This window comes from Lepisma saccharinum, chromosome 21, assembly GCF_977018435.1.
Source record: "Lepisma saccharinum chromosome 21, izLepSacc3.1, whole genome shotgun sequence".
Taxonomy (NCBI): domain Eukaryota; kingdom Metazoa; phylum Arthropoda; class Insecta; order Zygentoma; family Lepismatidae; genus Lepisma; species Lepisma saccharinum.
Genome location: NC_139249.1, coordinates 2,027,764 through 2,052,225, shown reverse-complemented (window position 1 = coordinate 2,052,225; position 24,462 = coordinate 2,027,764). Strand labels below are relative to the sequence as shown.

Genomic DNA, 24,462 nt, shown 5'->3' with positions numbered 1-24,462 from the left:
CGAACTAGAATCCAACTATCTTACAGAATATCCAATTCTAGCAAATGTAATACAATAGGTTACCGGCATATCTCTACAGATAATATGAGCTGAATCCTTCGGATTAAATAAAGCTGTAGTTCCATTTATCTATGTTTTTAATGCATATTACTTCACAAAATATATAATTGTTCCTCATCACTTGATAGTTAATGCCAAATATTTATACGTATAATTTTAAACAGTAGAGATATAGCTTTCAGATTAAACCAAAATTTTTAAAATTGATATTATTTATATTGAGTTGTTTTATTGAGTTGATGTTTTAACTCCACTTTATGCACAATAAGGCTAATTGTGACTGGACTTACAGTTTGAAGTGAGATCCGAACCACTATGTGCCTCTACTGGGTATCGAACCCGGGACACCTTGATTACAAGGCAACGACACTACCGATATTTTTTTATATATATTTTAACCATTGGAACTTTATTAAGGGGGTTAATACAGTGTTTTCTTTGTGATTTCCAAATTCCTTTTTTTTAACACAGATATTATTTTAATGGTAGTTTCTGCATTTTTATTAGGACACATTAGGGGGTGCCCCCTACAACCCACACGTGTGCACGCCTATGGATGCTCTCTAATCAGTTTAATCTAATCATCATTAAGCTACATTGCCCCGATTTACCACACGTGGCGCAAAATGGAGCAAATACAAAGACGAAACTATAACGAAGAACTAGTAGATTATGTAAACTTTGAAGTCTGCACGGATGCTGATTTTTCTTACCGTAGACGGAATGTTTTAAAATTGCAGTTAGTACTTTGGAAGCGACTGCTGAGTTATTTTTTTCAGGGGGCGGGAGGGGATCTCCTCTGAACTGACACGACAAATGTGTCACATTTATCCCATCTCGAAACTCGTCGTCGTAAAAGTGACCAAGTTTCACAATTGCCCTTTCGCTTTCTCAACAAAACTCTCCTTACGTCACGCGTTCAAGCTACGGGCGAAACCCAAGCTCTGCTCAAGTGGGTCACGGCCAACGCAGTGTTTGTTTTTGTGTGGGTGCCTTTTGGAAACGCCGTCCTCTACTACGATACCTGATTGCACTCGCCCCCTTGGGTTTCTCAAAACAAAGATTCTTATCATGTATAGCCGTCATGTATTTCTAAAACCTAACATTACAAAGTTCTCTCCTCGGCTGTATTTTCGAAATTTCTTAAGAAGTTCCCTCCGTCGCTGTATTTGTCAAACTTCTTGCAAGTATCCCTCCTGTGGTTAGCACATCGCGCTACGACATCAGGAATCCCGGTGTGGGCATGGTTCTTTGTGAGTGCCGCTTCATCAATTTCATCATGTCATCACTCATCCCCATATTCGCAAATTAGCTAAAAGTGGCACAAAAAGCGAAGTAAAATAAAGCAAATCAATCAATCAGTTAAGCATCCCTCCGTCGTTGTATTTTTGAAATTTGTGACAAAGTTCCCTCCGTCGCTGTATTTCTGAAACTTGGTAGAATTATCCGTACGTCGCTGTATTTGTTAAACTTTTTACAAGTTGATACAGAGTTCCTTCCGTCGATGTATTTTTTTAAACTTGTTACAAGTATCCCTCCGTCACTGTATTTTTGAAACTTGTTACAAGTATCTGTCCGTCGCTGTATTTTTGAAACTTGTTACAAGTACTCTCCGTCGCTGTATTTTTTAAATTTGTTACAAGTATCCCTCCGTCGCTGTATTTTACAAAACTTGTTACAAGTACTCTCCGTCGCTGTATTTTTTAAACTTGTTGCAAGTATCCCTCCGTAGCTGTATTTTTGAAAATTGTTACAAGTATCCCTCCGTAGCTGTATTTTTGAAACTTGTTACAAGTATCCCTCCGTTGCTGTATTTTTGAAAATTGTTACAAGTATCCCTCCGTAGCTGTATTTTTGAAACTTGTTACAAGTATCTGTCCGTCGCTGTATTTTTAAAACTTGATACAAGTATCCGTCCGTTGCTGTATTTTTGAAACTTGTTACAAGTATCTGTCCGTAGCTGTATTTTTGAAACTTGTTACAAGTATCCCTCCGTCGCTGTATTTTTTTTTTATCTCGCCAGCCATCCCCTTGATCAACCCGGCTTGAATGTGCGACGTGCGGTCGAGCGTTGTCGTGCAGAAGGATTGGGCATTTCCTATTGACCAATGCCGGACACAGTTCCAGTGCATTTAATCGATTTAATGACAAATCTTCTCTGCTGTGATGGTTTCACCGGGATTCAGAAAGTTGAATTTATTGTTTCATGATGTTTGCGTACTGTTTTCAAAGATGGCTCATACCATCTGTCTATCTCGCCGGACCTGTCTTGGCTGTCTTCGGTTATTGGTTGATTGATTTATTCACCGTCAGGGATTACAATAATTCATGGTTTCGTCAATGTTACATGATGTTTTAACATTTTTGTAAGCAACGCAATATCATTTTCATGTAATTAAAATTGTACAAATACTAAAAACTAAATTCAATACATTCTTGCAAGAATACATTTTGTAAACAATATACAGTATCATTACAATATTATGCACATACACACGTACATAAGTGGATATTCATTCACACACACACACACACACACACACCACACACATATATAAGATTTTTTTCAAATAGATCTTCTTACTACAGATCAGAAAGAATATTTTAGTAACAGTTTTTTAATGTTTTTCTTGAAGTCCATGAGATTCATCGATTTGTAAATTAAGGTAATTTGTTGTACATTACAGGACCTTTATGATAAATATTGTTAGTTGAGCGCTTTGTTTTATGTGTCTTTAGATGAAAACAGTGAGAATTTCTTATCTGGTATCTGTGTACTTCATGGGTTTTGGTCCTTCTAAGGATCCCAGACTTAAAGAAAGCCAAACAGTCATTCTTCATCTTCTCTCGCGTCAATAGCTTGTGTACGGAAACACCGTGATCCTTGTGCATGTAATTGAGCCCTTGTAAGTGCCTTCGGAATATTCACGAGCCTCTCCTTTCCCTTTCGTTGCAGCTACGCCAGCTGGTGGTGGGCGGAGAACTGCCGTGCAGCAAGGAGGAGGCGGCCTGCCTAGCGGGGATCCAGCTCAGGATAGAGGAGTCCTGGGGGCGGCCGTTTGGGGCGCAGACCCCCGCCTCGGTGCCCCCCGCCCCCTCGCCCGAAGACGGATCGACACTCAGGCCAATATCCGAAGACAAGGTAAGGGTTCCACGCAATTTGCAAATTGATGTGGCGTCGAATCCTCTGCTGGTGAAGGCTTCTTGGTTATTGCTTCGCGGCGTAACTTGGCGGGGGCGACGGGGACATTTACTCCCCAAAGTTTCTTATTAAAATTTCCAAGCCAAGGGTATTTTTGTTAAACTTCTGGGACATAAGGAACAAAGAAATAAAGAGTGATTTCCTAGCAAAATAGTTCTGGGCGCTATTTTTAGGTCCTGTCCTCAAAATTAAGTCCCATTTTCGATTCTGCCCCTCCCCCAAGTTAGACTCCAAGTTTCGCCCATGTTGCAGGTTGACTCGAACTATATATACCTACTATTTATAAGGCATAGGTAGGATGCGAAATCCTGGGGGATACAGGGTGGATTTCTCCCCAACAACAATCTTGTCCTACCGCCCCCCCCCCCACCAAATAAAATTTCCGGTGGGGAGTTTTTGTTACAAGAACGAAGATAAGTAATTAGTTTCAAATATACTTTACTAAGAAATAATCAAAAACACAGAAAGAACATAGGATAATATCTGTGTTTGTCAGTGTTGCATGTCAGTGTTGCATGCTTTCTCTCGCTTTCAAGAGACCATTAACAGATCTACACCAATAACAATATATACACAATAAAAGTAACAACAATTTAAGACAAATATAAGTATGAAATATAATTGATTTATTAATGAAAACAAAATTTAAACATAATAAAACCATTTCAACCATTTTGCAATTTATTAACATTTCGAACCAGTTGGTAAAATAAATTAGTTTGCCACATCTGATATATAGAAGTAAAAAATAAATGCCTTTGTGTGTGTGTGTGTGTGTGTATATATATATATATATATATATATATATATATATATATACGTAATTGTATATGTAGCATCATAATAAATATGTATATCATATAATAATTAATATATATTTATATATATTTGTGTGTGTGAGTGGGGGGGGGGTGACCGTATTTACAATTTGTAGTCCTTGGCTTCAGACTTTATCCAGAATACTCCATGCGGGGGAGGAGGTTTACGTGTATATTTAGGTGAGTGTAAGGGTAAATTTAGAACGAAAATGTCCAAAATTTGGGCCTTTGTGTTATATTTTAGAGGCCGTGTGGATAAATGAAAAAAAATTACAAATACTTTGCCACGAACGAACAAGAGAAGGTGTGGAAATAATCTTACTCTACCTAGTGAGCGAGCCTACCAACAGTGTAGAGCATGAATAAGAGGGTTAGCGATAGGTGTTGGGTTGAAATTACGTCAGCGTCTCGCTTGTTGATTGGATGCTACAAGAGTTATGACTCGCTCCCAAGCTACAGACGACGCATAACAACCAGGGATATTACGGAAATAAGCTGCTTCAACTTCCTGCCAGTGCGTAGAAAGTATACAATCAGTGGCGGTGATTAGGGGAGGGGCGAGGGGGCATCTCCCCCACTTTTTGCCACTTTTGCTCCCGCACTATGCTAAACCTTATCTACCAAGGGAAAATAAATTGTCCTTGTCCCCCCCCCCGCAGTTTTGGAACTCAATCGCCGCCACTGTATAAAATCAATTAATCACTTGTTCTTCCAATGCCAATTACGACAAAAACATCGTGATACTCTGCATAAAAACCTTCACAACGTGTAAGAATTCCAATTTCCCATATCCATATCAACATTAATCTCTGAACCTCGTACTGCGGTTACGTGGACACTATATAGCTACTCCCGAAAACAGAAGATTGTAATGTAAACACACGCAGCCCGCTAGAACAAGACCTCGTAATACCATAGAAGCAGAAAGGACGACAGCATTCCCAAAGTGATAAGGAAGGACATAGCATCCTGAAGAAAGCGTACGATATCAATGTGTTGGAAGATTCATGACAATATTAGATCTCGGCACCGTTGGCTAGAAATCGCTAAAGGCGGTGCGAGCCAGCAACGGAAGTAAGCTCACTGTAAGCGCAGAATAGACAGAACCTCTAAGAAAATATGTGCAGTGTTATGAAAAATACTGAAGAAAAATACATAAGAAAGAAATAAATATGAGAAAAGCAAGAAAAATATAGTGAAAATGAAAATGTAGACATATCGTAGCAATACTTCCTGGAGCGGGATGAAAAACCATGAACGTAAAAACAATAAACCCAGAGAAATGGAGGATGAATGAAAGAATGAAGTAAAGGGGTGGGGAGGGCCCAAGGGGAACATCAAGGAAGACAGGATCGACATTGAGGAAGAAGTCTGTGGCCTGTCGCCCCCCTCCCACCGTCTCAAGCCAAGACAATTTTATTTGAGGGAGGAAATAAAATTGCATTATCGGAGTTTCCTCTCCTGGGAAGAGGCTTCAAACTCGACAACAAGCGAACGAACGACGAGTTATTTGACCGAAAATTTGATAAGAAGTGAAACTGCAAACAAAAACCACGAGCTTGATTCTTGTAAGGTTACCCTCAATCTTCGGGAAACAAAAGAAAGAAAGAAAAAATCATTTCATGATTGTTATGGAAAGAGCTCTTGGAACTCGGCTGTTGTCGTGTGGTTTAAGACGTTTGTGTGCAGTAACGTGCTGGAAAACAGGTTTTGGAATGTGAGCCGTTTGTAGAACACAGGGTGGGTCAAAAGTGTGGAACCACCGCATAAAAGGCTAGCGGGCTGACACACACAAACTCAAATGCCCCGAAATATGATGTGGATGAGAGCGGATGCCATCTAGGGTATGCTATGTTATTTTTGGAAAGGTGGTCGGTCATGTGACATATCATGTCAACAAACTCAGTTGCGAAGTAAAAGCTGAAGGGATCACATTGCTCTCCCGAAGCAACGTTGCCAAGCGTAGTTCTTTTTTGCCAGTTGTCTTTATATGACTGTGTGTCCGCCTGCATTCCGACCTGTGGGTGGTCCTTCCGGAAACTTGATCGTTCAGGATAGCGTGTCCAGTTGTGCTATCAACCCCCGCTGATTTCTGGTGCTGACAATATCGTTGCCCAAGAAGACTCTTTCTCGCCTTACGGTACGTTTGGCAACATGTGGTGTACCCAACGATTATTTGTTTCGTCCCGGGAACAACGTTCGGTGCCTTGTGACTCGAAAATAACCGATCTCAGTCGAAGAAAATTCAACTGATCGCTGATTCGCTGTTTCCCAGCCGCCAGTTGGAGTTGCGTTCAGTATAGTTAAGCCCCTATCACACGGAACTAGATTTGTAGTAGGAATGCCCTAGTTGGCGCTGAACTAACTTTCTAGGTAGCAATCATGGCCGCCTCGCTGACTGCCTGACTGGTTTGGAGGAATAGGACATGTTCTAATTGCTACTTGCTTTCCTCGACTTGATTCTGTGGAACAGCCAATCAGAGCAAAGTTTCGCCATGTGAAGATAATCTGTGAGTGTGCACTCCAGCAATGTATAACGTATACAGCATGAAAGGGGCGTTGAGTTACACCATCTATGCTGAGTGCACGGTGTTTACATTTGAAACAACTAAAATATTCTTCGATACGTGTACAGTAAACGTTGTAAAGTATGTATTTTAGCAGCGCCATTGTTTTGTACCTAATAACGTTTTATACGAAACGTTATTCCTCTCGGTTGAATAGTTATCGGCTTTTAAAAATGTGAAGTGGTATATTGTTTACATCTCACGCGGCCGCCATTACAACTTCTCTCGTATGGGAACAAAAGTCTATCGTGCTGATAAGTATCGTGTGAGGCGAAAACTACCAATTGGGTAGCCAGTCCAGCTCCAACTAGGGCATACTTACTGGAAATGCAGTTCTGTGTGATGCGGGCTTTAGCTGCACTTTCTGACTCTCTCTCTCCACTTGCTTGTCTAGTTGGTTACACGGTGCAACACCGACTCTTCTACTTCGTTGATTTGTTGTCTGCACCGTTTGCACTATGTTCTGTAGCGGTGTAATATGTGGTGTATGGTCACGTGGTACGTGCTAACTAATAAAATGACCGTTTAAAGCAGCAGACAGGCATTTGTTGAATCTTCTGAACTTGAACACGGCTTTCCCTCTACTTGGTTGAACGTCATTTCCTTGCAACAGCCTAACACCGGGATACACCTGGACTACACCTAGTGTCAAAAAGTGCAGCGCACTAGACGGGGCTATAACGAAATTAAGAGTTTTGGAAATGATGGATTTTTGTGAAGTAAATGGAAATTCTTGCTGTCCTGGAGGGTCTTTTGTGTGAAAAATGGGTCACCGTTCAACTTCTCTTTTCGCAGCTTGTAACTTTAGAAGACCCTGAGAGGTGTCGATGACGCAATTGATAAAGATCCAATGACCCAAAAGAAGAGTTTTTTTTCAGTAAAAAAAATCTCGTGTCAATAATTATCAGTTTGTGGCCCGGAGACTTTTAAAATTCCCCTTTTATCTTGTTTCTTCCAGGAAAGCTTTCTCCTTCCGGTCCCAAGCTTCAGCCCGCGAATGACGCGCCCCGTGAGCCCTCTGGCGGAAGAGACTGAAGGTGGCAGCGAGGAGGGTGACGGGGACGCCCCCCTTGGCAAGAGGGGGACGGGGGTCAAGGTGCAGGGGCAGATGAAGACCAGCCTGCTGAGGAAGTGCTACCCGTCCAGCTCGGCGCAGGTCCCCTTCCTGCCCGCCGGTCGGCTCGAGGACTGCTTACCACCGTGCTATCATGGCGCGAAGACGATGGGAAAGCTGATCAAGGTATGTGCAGTCCTTCTTATCTTATCTGCCGCGTAATGCTCCTTTCAGCACCTTTTTTGTTAGTGTCATGGACACCCAGTCGCTTTTATGGTTCACGAGCTTAGGTCTGTCCAATTTATGACTTTTGCAAGTGTGTGTCTCGTTTAGAACCATGCTGTGAAATGGTGTATTCATTTCTCTATGATCGTGGACTTCCGATCTGCAGATTACCGAACTCTGATTCTTACCACCCAGTGGCGTGCCCAGGATTTTTGAAAGGGAGGGGTTATGTGTACATTTTTTAAGTAGTCAGTCCTCATTTTGCCATTTTTTCCTGCCTTCAAAGTTCTTTTTTTAGGAATATTGGGCCAATGGCGGGGTTATGACCCCCACCAACCCATCCTTGGGCACGATACTGTCCATACCTATTCCCAACACCAAATAATATTTTCAACAAGGACCCAAATAATGGTCATTTTGAAAACAAATTCATCTATACACCCCCTTATTTTAATTTGTGTTGGTTTTATTTTACTTCGCTTTACTGCTACTTTTTGCCTAATCGCGAAGATGAAGAGGGGTGAAGATATGATGAAATTGATGAAGGGACACTCACAAAGGACACCCATGCCCAGGTCGAAATTCGAACCCGGGACTCCTGGCATCGTAGCGCGCATGGAGGCCGGCAACATACATTCCCTTTAAAACGACCTTACACACCTCAGATGGATAATTCTCTCTCTTGTATATTTTCCCTTTCTCTTCTTCGCTTCTTGTATTTCCTTTCTTCTTTGTTTCCTTCTCTTTTTCTCTCGCTTCTTATTATTCCTCCCTCTCTCCCTTTCTTTCTTCGCTTTTCCGTCCTCTCTCTCGTTTTCTTTTTACTTCTCTTTGTCTTTCTCTCTCTCTCGTTTCTTCATTTTTCTTTCTCTTATCTTGCTTGTCAGTTTTTCTTTCTATCCCCTCAACACAATCATGCGTCAATATTTCACACAATATAAAAATACTTTAGTGAAAAGTACGATTTGTTTTTACTATTCCGTGATTAACTACTTAACGGTTGCCCCTATCGAAAACATAAGACAACCTTAAATATAGAACTCATATTAAGCTTTCATTTGAAAAAACAATCGTTGAAATCGGATCATTAGTTTATGAGTTATAGTAGTTTTTCAAATGTCAACATCCGCCATCTTGGATTGCCGCCATTTCTATTTCACTTTGAGATGCAATCATGGTTTTTTTGTATCCTTACACACCCATACAACTGTGGTATAAAGGAAAATTAGTACCCCAAATTATAACCGAACTCTTGGCTGGCCCATAGAGTACGTAATGGACACAACTTTTCGATTTTGTCTCCTTTTAGAAAAGTTTCTGGGTGTACCCCATGTGTGATAGAAAGGTATACAGGGTGTTTCCGCGCTGATGATGCAAACTTTCAGGGATGATGGAGAAGGGCACATTTTTTGAGATAAGGATAAAAGTTCTGGCGTACCCGTTGGAACTACTCCGGGGTCGTTCGAACAATGTCACAGGCAGCGAGAATTCTTGCCAGGAGATCCTCTTCAGTCTCTACAGGATTCTCGCCAGATCTTTGTGCGACGATGTCATACCTGCAGCGAAACTTGGGGACGCCACTTTGAACAACTGTTGTGAATGTATCAGCTTGTGAAACTTGTGCATATAATAAAAGTATTACATCTTCATGCACCGATTCTCGCTTATAACTAAGTCGCTTGCGGACCAGGGTTCCTTATCTCAAATTGATACATGTGCCCTTCTCCATCACCCCTGAAAGTTTGTATCATCAGCCCGGAAACACCCTGTAGACGTGACAACGTACAGAACAACAGCCTTTACTAAATTCCTTAGCTCGCTAACGATTGAGTCGTTCATAGACAATTTATCCTAGTAAAAATACTTCTGGTGCTTTCATGATGGAGCTACTGAGGCAGTGGCCCTACGCAAACAGATTCCCAGCGTGGTATCGTGGTCACTCATGGAGGCCCAAGATGCGATATCGCCAAAGCATCTCTACGGGCAGTCCCTGTAACAAAGCTAATTGCGGGACGGGTTATTAAAGGGAAGTTTTCAGAAGTTTATGCTCTTTGAGCGGGGACAGAATCCTGCACGTAGAGTTTCCATCATTACGTCCTCCTCAAAGGATCACACAAGGCTGTGCGTGTGGTGGACAGTCGCTGAAAGGGGCAACAGATGAAGGGAAACTGTTATGGCTCCCAAGCACTGCTTCAGAAATTGTTTTGCGTGTCTGATGCCATCATATATTGTTAAGTGGACAGAAGCTGTCTTTGTATTGCTTACCTGTTCACCCGGTGAGTTTTGGAACTGTAGTAGTGTAATGATTAGGGAGCGGAAGTTGATGACCTAAAAAATATAGGTATATGACCTATAGAATGTCCTAAAAAATTTAGGGAAAATGACGTAAAAATATGCAAAAAATGACCATTAAATTTGTGAGTTAAAAGTTGAAATGAAAAGGAAATTAAACAAACTGCAATCTTTCTTTCAAAAAAGAAAAGCACCAAATGATATCACATGCACATTCAATTAAAATATGCAACGAGGATTTCCAATGGAAACAACCGAATAATTTTAAAACAATTTAATGAAAAAGTAGTATACACTGAATCAAGAATATTACCAAAATGAAAGGAGTGACAAAATATGACGAAACAATACACCGAATGTTGCGAAAAATGACTGAAAAATGCCGAAAATCGGGGAAAATGACCAAAAACCTGAAAATTAAAAAAAATGCACTTTAAAATTTCCTTTTTTGGGTTCTAGACGAAGTGTAATATTGTGTGTATCTAATGGGCATCGTGTCCGAGATGTTAGAAAAAAGAAGACATGTCATCAACTTCCGCTCCCTAGTAATGATGCTTCTCATTTTGTTATGCTTCACAGAAGATATGGATGGATCTCTAGGAATTAAAAGTGAAATTTCAGTCTAGCTGTTCTCTACACATTCTTGCGCAGAATGATGCTGAAATGTAAATATTTTGATCTTAAATTCTTGCAAATTAATACGATTTTATTAATTTTGTATGCAGAAGTCCGTTTTAGCCCAGAATAACACAGTCTATAGGTGGCGTCAGCGCACAGCCGCCATGTTTGCGGCCAATTTTATTTTTCGTTTGCAAGGATATATCCACCAAGTAGCGTTCGTTACATCTGCACCAACTGCGCGTTTGTTTTGAATCCCTAATGTATTGCGTTAGTATCTCCCGCCCGCCCGCTTGAATAACTGCGCCTTTGTTTTGAATCCCGAATATCTTGCCGCCCACCCGCTCTCTTGAATAACTGCGCGTTTGTTTTGAATCCCGAATGTCTTGCGTTAGTATCTCCCGCCCGCCCGCCCGCATGAATAACTGCGCGTTTGTTTTGAATCCCGAATGTCTTGTGTTAGTCTCTCCCGCCCGGCCGCTTGAATAACTGCGCGTTTGTTTTGAATCCCGAATGTCTTGCGTTAGTATCTCCCACCCGACCGCTTGAATAACCGCGCGTTTGTTTGGAATCCGGAATGTCTTGCCGCCCACCCACCCGCTTGAATAACTGCGCGTTTGTTTTGAATCCCGAATGGCTTGCGTTAGTATCTCCCGCCCGCCCGCTTGAATAACTGCGCGTTTGTTTTGAATCCCGAATGTCTTGTGTTAGTATCTCCCACCCGCCCGCTTGAATAACTGCGCGTTTGTTTTGAATCCCGAATGTCTTGCGTTAGTATCTCCCGCCCGCCTGCTTGAATAACTGCGCGTTTCTTTTGAATCCCGAATGTCTTACGTTAGTATCTCTCGCCCGCCCGCTTGAATAACTGCGCGTTTGTTTTGAATTCCAAATGTCTTGCGTTAGTATCTCCCGCCCGGTCGCTTGAATTCCGTGCGCTTACAAGAACTGGACTCAATCATGGCTGCTCGAAGCCACAATGCAACAGTTTGTGACGTAAGTGAAAAACACCTGAGTAAACAAAAAATAATCGATCAGACAATTCGATTATAGATGGCGGGAAAGGAACTTCCGGTTTGGGCAATTTTCCAATGTAAACAAGTGGAATACAGATCGTCACCGAGCTTATTTTCTTATAAAAGATAGGATACAAAATGGATCACTTGAAATTTTTGAGTGATATAGAGAATAATGTATATTTTTCGACATTGTGTAGTCAAACACAGCCCCTTTAATTTTATCATATTGCTTAGAGAGAGCGTCGTCAGAAATTTTTGTAGGGGGTAAAGGCCAGTAATAAAAGTAGAATAGTAGATATAATAATAATAATAATAATTACAACTGTTATAAATGTTATACAATAAATAATCACTAAACTAATGAATGAAATAAACAAATTTTATTCTAAATTTATTATTATTATTTATTTATTATGCTATTCGAGTGCATATCCAGCACAACAGTTACAATACTGAAATGCACAGTTATTGTATTTTGTTATTAACTTTTGCAAGTGTCGTTCAAGAAAAGACTTTAGAAGTTAGTAAATATGTTACTAATAAAATTATAATTTTTGGAATTATGGATGATTATAAACAGTTTCAATTTTTAAATATAGTCAACACACGTGCTTTAGACAATTATGATTTTCGAATCGTAAAATACAGTAGTGGCATTAATTCTGGACACTTTTAGTAAAATGTTATTTTTTTTTAAATCTCGAATGTAAAAACTATATTCTGTATAGAAATATTAAACAAGTTTAAATGACATCGTTCAGTAACTTCAATAATTGCATCCGAGTGCAGCATTGTAGTCTGATTATTATTGTTATTTTCAACCAACAGAACGCTTGTGTGCGATTGTCGTATAGGAGGTCAACTGAGCATCATTCAGCAACTTCAAGAATTGCATCTTACTGCAGCATTGTTATCTGATTATTGGTATTTTCTGTACTGTACTGTGGGCCAAGTGTGAGCTTCATTGTTTACAGCAGTTGGTAACTGACTTTTGTGAAGTGAACATCTTTTAGGTGCTGTACGTACGTACGGTACTGAGAGCGAGTTGAAAAGTTTTACTGAAATTGCAAATAATGGCTCCTAAAAGAAGTTCACTTCACAAAAGTCAGTTACCAACTGCTGTAAAAAATGAAGCACAAGGTTGGGAACCAATATTATTTTCTCCGGTATCTATACATAGTTTTCAGACAGGTCCGATGCGGAAAAATGAGTGAATTCAGGCAGTAAAGCGAAAAGACTGGACACAAACACGAGGGAATAAGCTCTATAGTCGACACTACATCACCGGAGTAATTCAAATGAATATACAATATCTCTGATCGTGCATCGTACGTTTCACATCAGATATCCACATAATTTAAAATATTTAAAAGTTGTTTTAAGCGAAATTCTCCATTTTTATTCTTTCCATATATGATATCAATATCACTTTGCAAACAGTTATTAATGGTTTCAATGTAATTTGTTGGGGAAAAAAAGTTTCGTATTACTTTAGATTCGAACATGCAAACGCAAGTATCAAAGTATTGCTTTAGACAGCACTCACGATTTTGAAAAATTGAAAGTTGGTGTGTAATGACAGAATGTAGCTACTGTCATATTAACACAGACAACTAGGAAGCGTTTTCAATGATCACGTCGCTGCATGTTTTTCGCTAATACTTATTTGTGCATGTGTTGAAAATACTGCGTATTTTCAACACATGCACAAATACATCGTCGCTTCGGAACATCAAATTTTCATCTTTTCTGCTATACGTTTACGAACATACGAAGTGGCATGCAATTGAAAATGTTTTGCAGAAACCTCAGTTTTATAAATAAGGTTGGATGAAATCAGACAAATAATAATAATAAAATAAATCCTTCCGTTGGGCTCAAACTCGGGTTGCGCGCATGCTATTCCGATACGATAACCAACACTCCAAACGAGACAACACGAAACTCTTTCGCAAGTAGTCGACTGAAACGCAAGTAAATTTGCAGATTGCTAATTCCCAAGGTATAACATGCCTTGGCAGATGTGTCTTGCATTTTCTGCAGTTTTGTTATTTCAGTCTCTTTGGTCTATCTCTAGGTTAATCGCGACAATAATGAGGAATATTTTTTAGACAAAGTTGATAAACAGACACACAAGAATAATCACCCTCGCCAAATAGCCAGAACTCGAGTCTGGAACCTTCAACGCGAGGTGTGTTTCTTGTTCTAACTATATCTGTGTGTTTTCGTTAGATTCATGGTATTTCTTGAGCTGATATGAATAAAGTACATAAATAAGACAAGTGGGTGGAAGGGACTGGAGAATCGTAGGTACGGAACCATTGGAAAGATATCCATCGCCTAGATAGAGAATCTCTATATCCCCTTGTGATAGAGAACTTATTAGAAGAATGAAAATACAGATTAAACGAACAAATTTGATGTGTATCCTTTCGTCAAAATGCCTAGAAAACAATATTACATACTTCTTCATTAATAGAAAAGAATAAAAAAATTGTCCTTGGTGGGGATCGAACCTAGACCTCACTGATGAAAGCTCTGTACGCTAACCAACACTCTATCAATAACACCATGTATTCTTTTTTCCAGTCAGTCTGTTTCCTTCCTCAACACCTTAAGACGAAAATACATCTTAATTTCTCTCATAATTGTTTCATTGTCTATTAATGGAAACCACGTATGTCAAAAATAGACGCATTCTTTCTGTGAAAAATTCCGTTTCGCACATCGTGCTTCTCCCTTTACTGTTACTTGGACATTCACTTCGAAGTTAAAACTTAGCTTTGTGTGTTTGTTTTCACGTGCATGTGTGTGAGAAGAGTGGTGTGCACGTGTGCTCGATGTTTTTCTGGGTATTATTTTTATTCAAAGCATTAATATAATTGTAAAATATGGAATTTACTGTAATGCAAGGAGTGAAAATATAAACCCAGTCCGTCAGGTTCGTTCCCAAACAACATTAAATAATGGAACGTAACGTGGACCTAGTATTAGGGCGTGTCGAGAACACGAGACATTACGATCGACAATCTTCATCTCGTATTTCTCTTTGGCATCACTACTCAATTTACAGAGATGTACGACGTATACCCGTGACTGGTATACAAGCCGCAGAATTGCAATGCTGTTTGGGTTGTCTAGTCACAAGGCGCTTGGTGGTTAGACATGGATGGCTTGCTTCAATGCTTCTTCAATAGGGTCGTTACAACCCAGCAGTGTCCAAGACTGTACTTTACCCCAGGCAGAAGTAAGACTTCCTTTAAATACATAAACAATTGTTTTGAGGAAAGGGAGCGTGTACATTTGAGAGACAATTTATATAATTCTTGCTGTTGGTTTATTATGAGGTGGATCAATTGATTGTGTAATATATTTAAATAATATACTTATGTTGTGTATACCGCGTGAGGCACCTAAAAGTACCACCTGAAATAGCGAAGAAACCAGAAACAGTAGCGATGTGAGGTTTGCGGGAAACAATAATATCAAATAAGGCTCGTAAATCGGTGGTATGGGGTGGGTCGAAAAATATCGACAAATGGGGCATCTGGAGCAAAGTCATATTTTTTTAAAATGGAACGATATACAATAACATGCATAATATAAAAGAGCACACGCAGAGAAACACAACGCCGTTGGTCTCATGCGTCTACTGCACATAGGAACGAAGATATGGCCATGTGAAAATATGTAAACAAACTAACAAGTGGCCCACTTGACCGTCAGTACCACGGCATGTACAAGTATGAGATGTCGGAAGCCATTGGACAAGATGAAGACAGAACGTGTTAAAGGAAGAAAAATACAGTAGACATCGTCAGCACCATGTATTTGACAGTGTTACAGCATAATGAAAATGATCATGACAGTATGTCGAAGAACCACTGCGTAAGAAGCGAAAACCTGTCAAAGTGTATGTGCAAAGTGGTGGCCGTCAGCTGCGATACAGGCAACGAGGCGCCCACGCAAAGATCGTTGCACAGAATGTAGCATCTCGTAGGAAATGTCCCTACAGGCCGCAGAAATGCGGTGTTGCATATCCTCTGGAGTTGTTGGCACATCCCGGTAGACAATGTCCTTCAGCTTTCCCCACAGGAAAAAGTCTAACGGTTTTAAATCTGGGGAACGAGCCGGCCATTTGACAGGCCCTCCACGTCCAATCCAACGATTTGGAAATGTATTTTCCACACATGCTGTAGCGCGTCTTGCACTGTGAGCTGGGCACCCGTCATGTTGGTACAACATTTCCCTCCTTGTCTGAAGTGGTATGTCCTCCAATAGTACAGGCAGTTCATGTTGTAAGAACTGTATGTATCGGTCAGCATTCAGTGTCCCTTGTATAAAAAAGGGCCAATGAGATGTTCACGCACTATACCACACCACACGTTCACATTCCATGGGCGCTGGCGTTCCACTTGGCGAAGCCAATGTGGATTTGTCACCGACCAATAGTGCATGTTCCTTACGTTGACATTTCCATGATTGGTAAAAGTTGCCTCGTCAGTGAAGAGGATACGTGACAAATCGGGTGTGTCGTGTCGTAACATCCATGTGCAAAACCGAACACGGTCCACAAAATCATTCCCGTGAAGTTCCTGATGGAGGGAGATATGATATGGGTGAAACTTGTGTGTGTTCAGAATGCGCAATACACTTCGCTGACTCATCCCAGCATCCCTGGCAATTTCACGGGAGCTAACGTGCGGATTCACAGCAACAGCGGCGAGAACATTTGTTGCACCTGCCTCACCTGTAGTTGGCTTGTTCCGCACACGTGCTCGTGGTGTTACACTTCCGGTGTCTCTTAATTTAATAAATAACTTACCAAACAGACGTCGATATGGCTGTCGTCTGTCCGGATATCTCTCTGCGTTCACACGGTAGGCTTCTGAGGCATTCTTCCGGCATTCCCCATAAATCAGGATCATGTCCACTTTTTCTATGTTTGTGAACACCATAATCTTCGCTCTTACCACTACGACTGCTTGCTATGAACTAACACGATCTCGTGGACCTGCTATCAAAACTTGCTCTGCGTAAAGGCAGTTCTGTCAGGCACCTGAGAAGTCTTACATGCCGTGGTACTGACGGTCAAGTGGGCCACTTGTTAGTTTGTTTACATATTTTCACATGGCCATATCTTCGTTCCTATGTGCAGTGGACGCATGAGACCAACGGCGTTGTGTTTCTCTGTGTGTGCTCTTTTATATTATGCATGTTATTGTATATCGTTCCATTTAAAAAAATATGACTTTGCTCCAGATGCCCCATTTGTCGATATTTTTCGACCCACCCCATACCTCCGATTTACGAGCCCCATTTGATATTATTGTTTCCCGCAAACCTCACATCGCTACTGTTTCTGGTTTCTTCGCTATTTCAGGTGGTACTTTTAGGTGCCTCACGCGGTATATGTATTAAAGAAACTTTTAATACATACACAATTTAGTGTTGGCACGTTGCAGTATGTTGCATATGTGTTAAACGTGCATGAATACTATACACGTTAATGTAAAGAATATGAAATTCGGATTGCATTTATCATGCATTTTCTGTCTATCAAAAATAGTTTGTGAGCTTGTTTTCCATTAATAATGTGAAATTGAAAGTGTTGAACAAATAATTCAAATAGTTTGTTCGAACACAAATGCTTTAGCACCGACATCTACCCCCTTTTTGTGTAATTTACAAGGATAATAACGTATTTAATACCACTACTGCTACTACTACTACTAATAATAATAATTTTATAATAATAATATACATTTATCCTGGTACTTGATCCCCCCCAGACAAAAATTCGTAGTTGCGCCTCTGCACGGAGCACTCTGGCCTCCACAAATGCAAGCGAGGTGCTCAAACCTGCTTTAAACCTCAACATTTTTAATTTCACTAAAATATTTACATTGCATATACAGTAAAAATACACGTTAGATTAAGTTGAAAGAGAATAGTGAAAAATATATAAATGTGTGACAGAATTGCAAGAACGCGGCCGACGTCCATAGCGGAATGGATAGCAATGCGCTCTGGGACACCAGGTGTCCTGGGTTCGAATCCCGGCCTGGGCATTCTTTGTGAGCGTCCGTCATCTAATCATCCATCCTTAGGGACATTGAATTTTCGCGATGCGCGAAATCGCGAAATGTGAAAAAAAGATTCAATTTTGAACATTCTGCACGTAACTACACCCCCAATGATGAAATATCCATGAGTTTTATTCGCGAAGTAATGCGAAATGTGTGCTTTTCCACGAAATGAACGCTTTTTCGCGAAATAACCGTGAAATATAATCAAATTAAGTAGAAAACACGCAAAAACCGGCAATCGAGGTTGTGCGCGCAAACTGTCGATTTGTAACGAAACGTTTGCCTAAAGTTTCCTACCACTTGCAGCTGAAGAACGTTTTATCTTCGATCACATCAGGAAGACGCTGCAAATTGGGATTTCCCATGCACATAATCTCAGTTTGAAAATTTCTCTCCCTGTCAAGCTGCATTCCTTTCTTCCGCCGAATGTCTACTCAACTTCCAGTTTCATTGAACGTGCTAGCTGTAGCAGCGATAAGATTAGTCTGTTCCCGCACATCAAGAGAAACAATGGTGTCGTTTGTGTTCAGTCATGAATGAATTTTGTTTATCATCATGCGATTTTCAACATGTGTTTGTGTATGTGCAGTAGTGATTATTTTATTTGTTGGACAGCAAGGATATCCTTTAAATACATACAATGAATAAATCACTTGAGATATGCAATTTAGAAATGAAGTGATTTTGTGTTGATGTTTTCTTTTTGGTTGGATAGCTAAGTACTTGTGTATGTGTACAGTATATAAAAATGAAGTAGTTTATCAATTTATAGCTCTTTTGTATGTTGTTTCCTCTCATAATGAAAAAGTGTGTGCAATTTTTTTTTCACCGCTGGTATATACCGCTGATCTAACATTTTATTTACCGCTCTCCTCAGTTTTTATTTACCATAAATGTGTGTCCCTACTTATCCTCATCGTTGCCATTAGCCAAACGTTGCAGAAAAACGACGCCAAATAATAAAAATAAAAGTCAAAGAACACTAAAAATGTTATTGGTCAATTGGTGATGTCATGCCATCCATTTGTACACCTGCCCCTTTGCGTTTTGGAGTTGGCATCTTCCATATACATAATACAGGGTGTCCATAAAGTCTCTTTACAACTTCAAGCTTTTATTCCAAACACATATGAAGAGATAATTAAATGAAATTTATTACATAGTAGCAGTATATATTGAAGTTTTTTTTCATAACTTAATAAACCTCAATATGGGCACCATTGGTTGCACGAAGGACGTCAAGGCGAAAATCGATTTTGCGCCATCTTCGCTCTAGCATAGCCTCATCAATGGTGGCAATGGCATCAGTGATCCTTTGTTTGAGATCAGTAATGTTCCGTACATTCGTTCGATGCACAGTGTCTTTAACGTAGCCACATAGAAAGAAATCTAGGGGCGTTATGTCTGGTGAACGAGGTGGCCAGGGAATAGGGCCATCCCGTCCAATCCACCTACCGGTAAATGTTTGGTTCAGGACATCACGAACATTTAATCCCCAATGTGGTGGTGCACCATCCTGTTGATAAAGGACAGTTGGTTGAAGGTCAGCCAGTTGTGGTGTCACTCAGTCAAAAGGTCAAGGTAAACATTTGCAGTAATTGTTTGCTCCACAAAGAAAAATGGACCAATGATTCGATTGAACATCAGTCCACACCACACATTCACCTTTGGACTGTCTCATTTCGGGTCCATTGTCGCATGGGGGTTTTCTGAGTCCCAGATTCTCGCGTTGTATGTGTTCAGTTTACCGGAAACATGAAATGTTGCCTCACCAGCAAAACACACTCGGTTCAGGAACATTGCATCCTCCGATATTCGATGAAGCATGTCCACTGCAAACGTTTCGCGTTTCGGTTTATCATTGGGCTCGATGGCATGCAACATTTGCACTTCATACGCATACAATCGCAGGTTGTGGTGTATGACCTTGTGCACTGTTGATCGTGGTAGCTGTAACTGTCTGGCAGCAGTGCGAATGGATGCCTTACACATTCGATGTCTTCCTCTGATACTTGTTTTCTTCCACTTCTTGCTATATACAAAATCGTACCGGTCTCCATGAATTTCCTGTGCCATTCACGAATTGATGGACGTGCTGGTGGTTGTTTCCCATACTTAGTCCTGCATTTTCATGAGTCTGAGTGTCAGATTTTGTTTCAATGAACCACACCACACATTGTGCCTTTTCTTCCGGAGTAGCCATTTTTCTTTCGAGGACCTCTCTTTCTTCACAATGTTACCGGAAATACACAAATTGACTATTAGTACAAAATTTAATAGTAAACGAGTACAAGAAAAAAAATCACTCAAATATCTCATCATTTGCATTTGTAGTGAATTTTTGAAGTTGTAAAGGGATTTTATGGACACCTGGTATATTCTCCTGGATTACTGGGCGACATGCCCCCCTGTCCCCTGCCAAGACGCCGGTGCATACGTGTGACATCCATAAGCCTAAAGATGAAGGCCGTCCTCAGGATTTCTCTCGGGCGGGGGCAGCAGTACTTAAAGTGGGGGACCCAGCACTAGGACAATTTGCATAGGCACTTAATCTGCTGTCTTTCACCGCACGCTATAATTTCATAATTTGAAAATTATATGAAGTCTTTCCATATATCTCAGGGAGGGGGAGCTTGCGAAAGATGTACATATTATAGAAAGGCATTAAACAACCAAATGCAGGTTGGTTCTATCAACAATAGGAGGGAAAATGAGAATAGTTTCAGCTCTCTCATGAAAGTAAACCAAAATTAATAACGCTATTCTCTGTCGCTCCCCCCTACTTTATTTCTCTCGCAACACGCGGCGAGAGTGGGGGGGGGCGGTATCAGAATTCCTTTACCACATTCATTCGGTTAACCTGCGTTATTGAGACCTTTATCGGGGTATCACGCACAGGTTGGCCAGCTTCGTGCGATTATAAACTCGCTCCCCAACCCTACCACCACCGGAAGAGCGGAGGGGAACGGACAATTTCCTTGTGACGTCACATATCTAGTGAATGACGGGGCTGCCGTCCGTGGCGCTGTGATCTGTACCACGAAAAACCGATAGCTGAGATTACATTAGCTTTGATCATTCCAGCCGTGGAACAAATGAAGCGCTGATACCGTGCTCGTTCATGCGGCAGTTCTCTTTCAAAGCGCGTTTTTTTTATCCATACCGCAACCCCTTCCCTCTCCCTACCCGCTTATTAAAAAAAGGCATGTTCTACATTGTTTTATCTTCTAGCCTGCGATTTGTAGGATCAGAATCGTGTCATTAATGCGTACGTAGTAGGAAATGACTTTCATGGTTTTGTAATGGGTAGTAATGTACTTTTCTGTCTGTTAAAAAATAGCTTAATTGTACAGTGGGATGCACTAGTATTGCTCGGCAAATTGTCCATGACTATTTTCATTAATTTTTCTCTTACATCCTATGTGCTTTTAAGCGATGGATTTTTATGTATGCTGGTGCAGAAGTTGTCAACAGCTTGTTTTGAGTTTTCTTTTAATTCTTGAAGCTCTCATTGGGCCAAATAAAGTGCACGAACATGGTGATGGACAATTTGCACGGCAATACTCATGGATCCCACTGTACGTGCATTTCGCACAACCCTAATGTTAGATAATAATACCTTGAAAACCGTAGGTGATATTTACATCAGGTTTCTTGCATCTTGAAGGCTCATCCTTTGGTATATTTTTTTATTATTTTACGTTGTCAACTTATTCTCGTATATAAAAGTTCCAGAGATTGAAATAATGAGGCAGTCTGAGAGACGTTTTTTTTTTCAAAATACTAATTTCTGGGAAGGAAGAATATGATTTTTTTTCGCAGAGTTATCATTCGAAATTTCGATACCATGCTAATCAGTGATTTTTTTGCGTAATATTGGTAATGCCTGATGGGATTGGAAATAACGGTTATGAGAGAGAATTTAGAAAATGCGATTTCATAGATATGCAATCTTGATTGACAACACTAGTAATCCAGATTTTCGTATGAAGAAATGATGTAAGATCATGGAATATAGTATTGCGAAAGGCGACGTTTAATATAGGAATTGTATATTATAATGATAATATAGTACGTTGAAAAAATAAAAACGGGGTTATATCAACCTTTTTAAAACTTGGATTTGATTCTTGAGGTGGTAGATAAAGAAGAATTTCCCATAATCCGAGCGCCATCTTGTGTGTGCTGTGGAGTCTCGTGTCCATATGTATTTATAGCATTAAGGGACGTGTTAATTTTTTGATAGTTTCTCCCTTAGTCCCTTAGCAACACTGTGATGATTCTTGGCATTGTTGCGCTTAGGGAGTCTACCGAGACCAGAACGAGATCAGACTCGTTCGAGATTTAAGTATGATGTTTGAAAAATATTACCTGAACTAAATTTACTTTAGTATGAGACTTCTTCACACGTAGCACGCTAGCATCTACCTAAATAGTTATATATAAATCATATATTTTGTTTAAAGTCATTAGAAGGTCAATCCAAAACTTTCCGACCACGGAAGGCTAGACTAGCCCTAGAGGAGCGAATGGAAGCCAGCGGAGAGGCGCTTATGCAGGTGCTGTTGCCACGTTGTGGTCTGACTCTCACATGTTTTCTTGCTGTCAGCGCAGACGTGTCTCGTGAACGCATGCGATGCATCAATTGTGGGAAAAGAATTATTAATTATTACTTTCTTTCACTTCAGATCCAAGAAATGTAATATAAGCTTAGTTCAGCGCTCTCGTGTAAATAAAATACTTCTCCTATATGAAGAAATTAGAATGTAGAAATGCTCATGAATGTCGTTGCAGAGCAAGCTGTCCTTTTTCCCACAATTGACGCATGCGCAGAATGCACCAAATGCATTCACGAGACGCCTCTGGCAAGAAGCTTGTTTTGTAAGCGTGGTGCTGATTAGTGTGATGTTGAATTTGTGCATTCCCGCTTATCTTATGCACAACCTAACCTCTGTTTCCCCCAGCTTTTCACTCTGTCCAGCTGCAACGCCGAGTGGTTTCTGCTAGAAATGCCGACAATCGGCAAGCGTAGGATGTAGCTACAGGATGTAGCTACCAAACGCTGTGTGTGTGTGTGAAACTCCGACCATTACTGGTTTTGTGTTATTGTATTTAATAATTGCTGGCCAGCTACAAGGTGTAGGGTAATTAATATGTTTCCATGAGTGTACTTTTATGTTATTATTGCATGTAAGTGTATGTGCAACAACGATTGTGATTTTTACTGGATACTAGATTCCCCTGTTTTTTTAGCTTCCCGTATGGGGGAGTTATCTTTCAAAAGAACGTTGCAGTTAAAAATTCCAGTGCTACGGGGGACACGTCCACGGACGTACCTCCCCGACTATAAAAATAGGCCAGTTCGGCTTTAGAAAAAAAACAGTGTTTCCCCATCTTTTCGACGGCGAGGAAGTTTCCTCGAGTTTAGTCCACTTTTGGTGGCTACACTGATACTGGGTGAGTCTGTTAAAAGAGGCCCCGTGGAAAATGTGCTCCTTGCATGTAGGCAACCCTGGTACACCGAAGAGAAGAGCGGGGTAGAGAACAGTCCAGGATATCGGTGTCGAGCAGTTTCGACTTTCGACAACATGACATAGAGGGAGATTGAAAAGAAAGTGTCCAGTAGTGACCTTGAGGCAGTTGAGCGGCGAGGAGAGTTGTGAGTGTGGTTCGGTGGGTCAGCATGGTGTTAACGGTGCAGCAGCGTATCTTTGTTGCCGAGACTTATGCACGCCTCGGTTCTTGGAAACAGTGTGCAGATTTGTTTACGACAGAGTTCGCGGTGAATGGCCTTCCAGCGAAGGCCCCAACCAAATCAGTAATGCAAAAACTGATTGCAAAATGGCGGTAAACCGGATCCGTGTTGAATAGGCCAAAAGTACGTTCAAAGACTGTCCGCACTGAGGAAAAGGTGGTCGACTCAGCGCAGCTAATGATAGGCAGTCCACGAAAATCATCTCGGCGTTTGGCACAATAGTCGCAGGTGTCCCTGTCAGCCGCTATGCGGATCCTGAAGCAGGACTTGAACTTGCACGCATTCAAAGTTACCGTGATGCATCAGCTGCGGGACGTGGACAAGGCAGCTCGCGTGCAGTTTTGTGAGTGGTTTCTGTCCAATATTGCTCCGGAGGTGCTGCAGGATGGTTACTTGTCCATTTTCGAAGAAGCATGGTTCCATCTGTCAGGCTACATAAACTTCCAGAACACTGGACACTGGTCAGGTGACAATCCACACGTGTTCATGGAGGTTCCACTGAACGCCCAGAAACTCTGTGTCTAGTGTGCCGTGTTGTCACGCCGCATCATCCCCGTGTTCTTGCATGAGACTAAACTCGGCTCGTTACATCAGTAACATATTCAACGTGTTTGTTGAACAACTGACTGAGGATGAGCGAAGGAAAGCTTACTTTCAGCAGGATGGAGCCACGGCGCATACAGCATGTGCAACGATCACGCGCATTGAGTCAGTGTTCCCGCCTGATCGCGTCATCATCCGTGGCACGAACCAACCTTGGCCACCT

The 24,462-nt window shown here is 40.9% G+C and overlaps 1 protein-coding gene across 1 annotated transcript in view; it reads left to right on the top strand.

Moving 5' to 3' along the window:
- LOC146004296 (uncharacterized) overlaps positions 1 to 24,462 on the top strand; it is a 953,900-nt gene that overhangs the window by 808,042 nt on the left and 121,396 nt on the right. The window contains exons 19-20 of the mRNA XM_083143016.1: positions 3,017 to 3,202; positions 7,606 to 7,887. Of these exons, the coding sequence (XP_082999142.1) occupies positions 3,017 to 3,202; positions 7,606 to 7,887 (468 nt within the window). The remainder of the gene's footprint in view (positions 1 to 3,016; positions 3,203 to 7,605; positions 7,888 to 24,462) is intronic.